The sequence below is a fragment of the Triticum aestivum genome, chromosome 1D (genome assembly GCF_018294505.1).
Source record: "Triticum aestivum cultivar Chinese Spring chromosome 1D, IWGSC CS RefSeq v2.1, whole genome shotgun sequence".
In the NCBI taxonomy this organism is placed as follows: domain Eukaryota; kingdom Viridiplantae; phylum Streptophyta; class Magnoliopsida; order Poales; family Poaceae; genus Triticum; species Triticum aestivum.
The window spans coordinates 417,702,366-417,710,528 of NC_057796.1; the positions used below are offsets into that span (position 1 = coordinate 417,702,366).

Genomic DNA, 8,163 nt, shown 5'->3' on the forward strand with positions numbered 1-8,163 from the left:
TGTTAAAGATCATATCATTTCTGCAGTTCCATATAGCCCAAATAAGTGCACATATTCCAATCCGAATACGAGACGCAGTAAGTAGATCAACTTCAGCTAGCCAGGTCCCAAATAACGCTTCAATGCTAGTTGGAGGATTAATGTTAAAGGCTATATGAATCGTTCGCCAAAGTAATTTCGCGAGGGGGCATTCTATGAATAGGTGTTGTATTGTTTCATCGTGATCACAAAAACAACATCGTGCACTACCTACCCACCGTCGCAAAACATGTCACAAAACCTGGTACTCATCCTATAACTTTGTCTTTTTTGAAACACAATACAGAAGTAGGCACTCTCTCACACACATACACTCACTCTTATGAATATGCGCGCACACACACATACACACATCATACCCCTATAAGCACCTCTGAGAGACTGAGCCGATAGGTCTTGAGACTGATTAAGTCTTCACATGCGCCTCACTGTCCATGAGCACATTGCTTACCACTGAAAAATAAATAATGGCATTGAATCCTGGAATAAATTTAGAATAGCGAGAACATACATAACAAGTCTAAGACTTAAACCCAAATGGACAGGTCCCAACACAGGGTCTGAGCTACACTTAGTTTACTATAACTTTGGCTTCTCTCCTGTGGCCATCAACATAATTCATCACTGAACCGGTCGCCCAAGACCTACCAGATGGGGCCATCTAATTAATTGACTAATTTCAATCATTTGAACAGATTGTACGATACGATTTCATAGTGTAGAAAGATTGCGCATAGACACATTCCGATTACGCGAAAAAATACATGGAAAATAGCACAACCACCATACATATAGCAATTGAATGCTCCTGGCTACCCGCGTCAGTATCACTACATTCATACTAGCTCAATAATTGGTAATCGTAAATGATAATCGGAGAGCCGGAGAGGGATGCCGATCGCTCTTGCATTCCTAGCTCCGAGCGGTGCCTACCTATCTTGGATGCATGCATGATTCGGGCGACGGAAAAACATCCAGCAAGTAGCCGACAGATCGATTGGTTTGCGGCCGGGCTTGCTCCATGATCCCATGGCCGCGGTGGAGCACTCTCCGCCGGGTAGATCACATCCGACGGTGAAAAAAATCTCCTGACGAGAGCCGGAGAGGAGTGTGTATCTATCTAACCGATCAAGTAATCATCCAATGATCGAGGCGACAATCCCTGACGAGACGGAGCATATTTATTGAGGGTGATCCAGAATGGACACGACGGAGTGTGATGGATATCGTCTCGCTAGGGTGGCCACTGGCCGGGCGGGCGCCGGGACCAACCTTGGTCGTCAGCCTTGGCCTGCACACCTCGCATGCACGCCTTCCGTCGTCGGCTCCGCGTTCATTCATTCATTCATCGACAGCGCCACCGATCGACGCCAACACAATCACGCAAGCCCCGGCCGGATCGAATCCTATCATTGTACGTTGGTGCAACCATTTTATTCCACACACTTCCGGTTCGCCATCACAAATAAACCCTTCAAGTTTCCAAGAGCCCATACGACACAATGCATGTCACATATACTACTTTGTTTTAGGAACTAGTATAAACATAGTCGTAGTACAACATTTGATGTGCACTGATCTCACTAATCATTAGGTTACGACTCGATCCTGTTGACGCTGATAGTAGTACTCCCTTCATTTACTTATACAAGGCCACCATGATACGTATACTGAAACTGATTACTTGGTAGGCTATTAAGTACGCGGCTAATCCAAGCTCGGAGTGAAGCATGGACCAGAGAGGTTAGCGTGGTCATTTTAGTCCGGCACAGTACAGTGGTTGCACGCACCACCGGTGTGTCATATAAGTATCTACGTATACAGTATACTGATCAATGCGCGAGCTACCTAGCTAGCTGTGCCCTGTATGTAAGCTGATCAATCCACCTCACGCGATCCCGCGAGCCGATGCGCTCTGCCGCGCGATCCATCCACGCCCTCGCCGGCGCCGAAGTATCTACCTAGCTGCGCAGCGCCGCCATGTCCGGCGAGCTCTCCACGCTCTCGTCGCCCTCGTTCGCCGCCTCGCCCTCCCCGGCCGACGACGCGCGGTCAGCAGGAGAGTCGACCCCGCTGCAGGTCGAGGCCGAGGCCGGCAGCAGGTCCGGCGGCAGTGGCAGCACCGGCGTGAAGCTCCGGCGGCGGTGGCAGCGGCGGCGGCAGCAGCTGGGGCAGTGGCAGTGGCGCGTCGGGGACACGTGGGCGCTGGACCCGCGCGCGCGGTGGGTGCGGGAGTGGAACCGCGCCTACCTGCTGGCCTGCGCGGCGGGGCTCATGGTGGACCCTCTCTTCCTGTACGCCGTGTCGGTGAGCGGCCCGCTCATGTGCGTCTTCCTCGACGGCTGGCTCGCCGCCGCGGTCACCGCGCTGCGCTGCATGGTGGACGCCCTGCACGCGTGGAACTTCCTCACGCAGCTCCGCGTCGCGCGCGCCGCGGCCACGGCGGTTGCGCGGGGCCGGCGAGGGATCGTGGACGAGGAGCAGGCCGACGTCGACGCCGCGGCCGCGCGAAGCCTGCCGGCGTACGCGAGGTCCAGGAAAGGAATGGCGCTCGACTTCTTCGTCATCCTCCCCGTGATGCAGGTGCATGCCCCTTCCGTTTCCCCCTAGGATGAATTTCATCTGGAATTTTTTTTATTTTTATTTTTTGCGGAGAATTTCATCTGGATTTCTTGAAAACCTGCTGCATGAAATGATCAAAAATACAAATATTGAGGCAATTGATTTTACATTGCATGGTTGCCCTTCCCATTTTTCTGTTCTTGGTTTGATTTCTGCAAGGGCCACACTTCACTTTTGTTTTAATTATCTACGGAGTATCTACTAGTAGAGCGCAGGCTGAACTGCAAATGTTGCTTACATCGACTCTAGTTTTTATCGTGTGTGCAAAAACATGTGATGCATAATGAAACACGCAGCTGCAAAACGATTGTTTGGTACTGTATATCACCGCGCAAACTACTGATCCGTGCAGTAAAAAAGAAACTTGGACAACATTTTCCTTGACAAAACAAATGATCTGCAAACTCCTGTATCGTGCCTTGACACGCCACCTTATCTCACACCTCAGCACGGTACGGCATGCACAGAAGGGGAATATTCGCACATAATAAACTGGAAAGTTGTTCAACAGGCGATCAAGTGCGCGCGGTCCCTGTCAGCTGATCGGCTCCGGCTCGTAACGAACATACGTCCAAGCGGTCTGCACAGGGCCACGGCTTGGAGTTTCCGTGGCCGCATCGTCGCCTTGTTCGCCGGCCGTACGTACGTATGTGCACGTAGATCGCATTATATCTGCCAGAATAAGAACATGCATGGCATGGCATGGCATGCGCTGGGTCCTGTACCAGCTCCTGTCGCCATCCGCATGCCCATGCTCAACGTTAGCACAGTACGAACGTACTCCCTCTATAAACACTCTTATATTTCTTTATGGAGGGAGTACAAAGCATTAGGGCTACGTATATATAACAGACCAAACAGAGGTACGCACCTACAAAGGTGCCGTCTGTTTTCGCCTGTCCAAATTCCAAGCCATTCCGGCGCCGTCCTCGGATGGCTCCGCTCCGCTGACGACTGAGAGGTGGTGAGAAGGGTGACCGGATCCCGCGCGTGCAGTACAAGTCAGGTAGTTTTAGGTTTAGGACCCTAGTAGGTTAGTCTTGGATCGTTTGATGCCTTGACTACGGCGGCGGCGACGGCTGTACTGAATAAAGAAGCTCCAAATTCCTCCCCGACAAGACGAACAACTTCATGGTTGGTGATGGATTTAGAAACTAGCCTGTTCAATCGAGATGTCGTGACAGCGATGGCGGCATCCCTGTGGCGGACTTGCGTCCTCGCGCTTCGCCGTTGCGACAACCGACATCATTTGCTCCAATATCAACATGGAGCTTGGGAGGTAGTCGATGAGCGGTTCCAAATAGTGGTCCGCATCAACGGCATCTCGAAGGTGAACCGTGTGTTGGGTTCGTAGTTGGTGGCAGACATGGTTTCCTCCTTCGGCGTCTTAGTCGTGCGTATATGCCAAATCTACAGTTCGATGGTGTGTCCAGGGTACTGCCTTGACCGGATTCTTTTAATGGCAATGGCTTATTCTTTTGGTAAGCTACTTTGAAGGTCCATAAAGTTACATGTCAGCGAGGGAGACACTTCGAGCTTGGGTAAAGAGGTGATTCATCGCATTTTTCATAGATGGTTGCTAGAGGCAGGTGCCATGCGTTGTAGTCATGCTCAGGGCCGTCGGTTTTAATTGTGATTTTCTTTCTTGGTTGATGGTTCTTTATGCAAAACCTAGCGTTTTGCTCTCTTTAGTTTTGTCAAGTCGGTGTCTACGTGGTTTACACTTTGACCTTTTATTATAGAAATGAGACATGTATTGCCTTGCAAAAAAAAAACTACGCGCCCAATATTCCCTTATAACCAGTTCTGGAAATCGTCAAAAAAAAAAAAACTTACCGTCCTGCAGAATGCCAGCATGTAGGTTGCGTTGGGTGCATGCTTTTTTTTCTTTTTTTGAGGATCGGGTGCATGCTATCTGAACAATGTTCAGCCGTAGGTTGGCACGTACCGATCAACGTATTAACCCCATGGGTTCGAGTATATCGATCCCCTGCCCGCAGAAAAAAGAGAGAGCATATCGATCCCCATGCCAATCTTAGAAACATAATAATACTCGCACGCGTGGCGCATTTTGCATTGCAGACGCCCAACTTCGTACAGTCGCTTTCACCAGTCAAACACACTGCACTACAGTCGTTTGCACATGCTAATCTTGTTTTTATTTTTTGCGAATAAATTTGTTTGTTATTACATATTGTCGCAAAAAGGAAATAAAATCGGATCGCGTCATGTCGTTCGACTAGTTTAGTGGGTGTCACTAAGTCTCAGCTGACAGAACATGTAAAAAAAACTACTATTTTTTTAGCATTGGATCTTAATGTAAATAAAAAAGAATATATCATTGACTAAGACATAAGAAGGGTCAGTGGACTGAGATTTAGGGGGTGTTTGTTTCCAGGGACTTTTTTGTGTAGGGACTAGAAAAAGTCCCTCTTAGAGACTTTTTTACCAAACGGGAGGGACTTTTTAGGGACCAAACTAGGCATTTGGGACTAAATGAAGAAGACTTTTTGGGACTTTTTGAGACTTTTTGGGACTTTTCCAACAATGCCCCTCCATGCACCCATTGGCCCGCCACCCCATGGTGTTGTTTGATTGTTATTTTTCTATATACTAGGGGCAACATGGTCATTTAATAACCTCTAGGAAGGGACTAGGGACTTTTTAGTGTCTGGAAACAAACAGGGAGGGACTTTTTAGGGATTAGGGACTTTTTAGTTGGGACTAAAAAAATCTTAGGACCATAGAACCAAACGCCACCTTACTACTTTAATTCGGTTGCTGTAGCGAGATGGACGATGCATGATCCATGTCCATTCGAAAAAAAGAGTCATGATCCATGTTTCGCGCGCGTAACTGAGTTTCATTTGCAGGTGGTGGTTTGGGTGGCGGCGCCGGCGATGATCCGCGCGGGGTCGACGACGGCAGTGATGACGGTGCTGCTGGTGGCGTTCCTGCTGGAGTACCTGCCCAAGATCTACCACTCCGTCTCCTTCCTCCGGCGGACGCAGGACCAGTCGGGCCACATCTTCGGCACCATCTGGTGGGGCATCGTGCTCAACCTCATGGCCTACTTCGTCGCCGCCCACGTCAGTCCTCTCCCTCACCATGTCCATCTGCATATATGCACGGATGATCATCAAGTTTGCTAACGTGCATTGCGTTTACGCGCAGGCGGTGGGCGCGTGCTGGTACCTGCTCGGGGTGCAGAGGGCCACCAAGTGCCTCAAGGAGCAGTGCTCCATCTCCGGGCCGCCGGGGTGCGCGTCGGGGCCGCTGGCGTGCCCCGCCCCTCTCTACTACGGTGGCGCCGGCGCCGCGGCGTCCGTCGCCGGCGACAGGCTCGCGTGGGCCACGGACGCCACGGCCAGGAGCGTGTGCCTCGCCAGCGGCGACAAGTACCAGTTCGGCGCCTACAAGTGGACGGTGATGCTGGTGGCCAACACGAGCCGGCTGGAGAAGATGCTGCTCCCCATCTTCTGGGGCCTCATGACGCTGAGCACGTTCGGGAACCTGGAGAGCACGACTGAGTGGCTGGAGATCGTGTTCAACATCGTGACCATCACTGGGGGGCTCATCCTGGTCACCATGCTCATCGGCAACATCAAGGTGTTCCTGAACGCGACCACGTCCAAGAAGCAGGCCATGCACACGCGGCTGCGGAGCCTGGAGTGGTGGATGAAGCGCAAGGAGCTGCCGCAGAGCTACCGGCACCGGGTGCGGCAGTTCGAGCGGCAGCGGTGGGCGGCCACCCGCGGCGTGGACGAGTGCCAGATCGTGCGCGACCTCCCCGAGGCCCTCCGCCGCGACATCAAGTACCACCTCTGCCTCGACCTCGTCCGCCAGGTGCCCCTCTTCCAGCACATGGACGACCTCGTCCTCGAGAACATGTGCGACCGCGTCCGCTCCCTCATCTACCCCAAGGGCGAGACCGTAAGTGGTTCATCAGAGCCCGCTCACTCAGTGACGAATCAAATGAAATGAAATGTCCATGGATGCATGCATGCAGATCGTGCGGGAGGGTGACCCGGTGCAGCGGATGGTGTTCATCGTGCGGGGGCACCTGGAGTGCAGGCAGGAGCTGCGGAACGGGGCGACGAGCTGCTGCATGCTGGGGCCGGGCAACTTCACGGGGGACGAGCTGCTGTCGTGGTGCCTGCGGCGGCCGTTCGTGGGGCGGCTGCCGGCGTCGTCGGCGACGCTGGTGACGCTGGAGAGCACGGAGGTGTTCGGGCTGGAGGCGGCGGACGTCAAGTACGTGACGCAGCACTTCCGCTACACCTTCACCAACGAGCGGGTGCGGCGGAGCGCGCGCTACTACTCGCCCAGCTGGCGCACCTGGGCCGCCGTCGCCGTGCAGCTGGCGTGGCGCCGCTACAAGCACCGCAAGACGCTCGAGTCGCTCTCCTTCATCCGCCCGCGCCGCCCGCTGTCGCGCTGCTCGTCGCTCGGCGAGGAGAAGCTCCGGCTCTACACCGCCATCCTCGCCTCGCCCAAGCCCAACCAGGACGACGACTTCTCCTTCTAGTAGTTCTGGCATGCCCGTGAATACGTAGTTTATGAAGGAAATAAGCTCTCGTACCGATAATTAAAATTAGCAGTGAAATATGGAACATCAAAGTCGTTGTAGTATAGTGGTAAGTATTCCCGCCTGTCACGCGGGTGACCCGGGTTCGATCCCCGGCAACGGCGCTCCTTTTTTTTTGTTTCCCATTTCGTGCAATTTTAGAATCCCCCCTTCTTTGTTTCTTTCTTTTTTTTGAAAGCAAAATAGGCGTTCTTTTATTCTTTCCAGTTTCGTGCAGTTTTAAATTTCCCCCAATTGTTTCTTTCTTTTTTTTAAAGGAAAAATAGGCGTTTCTTTCCAATTGCTTTCCAACAAGCATTTCTTTCCTTTTTTTGAGAATGTGTTTCTATCCTATTTTGAAACGAACGCGAACATATCATTTCGTGCAATTTTAGAATCCCCCTTCTTTGTTTCTTTCTTTTTTTAAAAAGCAAAATAGGCGTTCTTTTATTCTTTCCAGTTTCGTGCAGTTTTAAATTTCCCCCAATTGTTTCTTTCTTTTTTTTAAAGGAAAAATAGGCGTTTCTTTCCAATTGCTTTCCAACAAGCATTTCTTTCCTTTTTTTGAGAATGTGTTTCTATCCTATTTTGAAAAGAACGCGAACATTTTTTTTTGATTCTACTGCTTGGAGCCGGTTTCGGGTTGGACAGAGTCGATAAAAGGCGGGGCAACATGGCCTGGTTCGAAGCCAACACGTTCTATTCTCATCTTGCTTCGGCGAGAACAAACTCCACCTCCACCTCCACCTAGAAGCTCCGTCGCGCCGCTGTCAATCGGCCGATTGATAAACCCGGCCATGGTTGACGACGGCGTTGATCGATCGATGGATGAGATGGCTTCGTTGACGATGAAGCAGCCCGGCGACTCCACCGACATGACTGTCCGGCCTCAAAGTTGCGTTCTCGTGCTCCCGTCGCCCTCGGCTTTGGCGGGA

The 8,163-nt window shown here is 51.7% G+C and overlaps 1 protein-coding gene and 1 non-coding gene across 2 annotated transcripts; both read left to right on the forward strand.

Moving 5' to 3' along the window:
* The first annotated feature begins 1,768 nt into the window (after positions 1-1,768).
* On the forward strand, positions 1,769-7,371 carry LOC123182526 (cyclic nucleotide-gated ion channel 4). Its single transcript, XM_044595130.1, has 4 exons — positions 1,769-2,622; positions 5,535-5,750; positions 5,836-6,594; positions 6,671-7,371. Exons 1-4 carry the CDS (start codon positions 2,020-2,022, stop codon positions 7,187-7,189), a joined length of 2,097 nt encoding a protein of 698 aa, XP_044451065.1. The 5' UTR covers positions 1,769-2,019; the 3' UTR covers positions 7,190-7,371.
* TRNAD-GUC (transfer RNA aspartic acid (anticodon GUC)) lies at positions 7,282-7,353 on the forward strand. Its single transcript has one exon. It is a non-coding gene; the product is annotated as a tRNA-Asp (tRNA).
* Positions 7,372-8,163: the final 792 nt, after the last annotated feature.

Bases quoted from the DNA above. Each gene is read 5' to 3' on its own strand.
- LOC123182526 (XM_044595130.1), top strand. From the start codon at position 2,020: ATGTCCGGCGAGCTCTCCACGCTCTCGTCGCCCTCGTTCGCCGCCTCG. The intron at 5,751-5,835 runs GTCAGTCCTCTC...GTTTACGCGCAG, and splicing joins CCTACTTCGTCGCCGCCCAC to GCGGTGGGCGCGTGCTGGTA. The intron at 6,595-6,670 runs GTAAGTGGTTCA...GCATGCATGCAG, and splicing joins TCTACCCCAAGGGCGAGACC to ATCGTGCGGGAGGGTGACCC.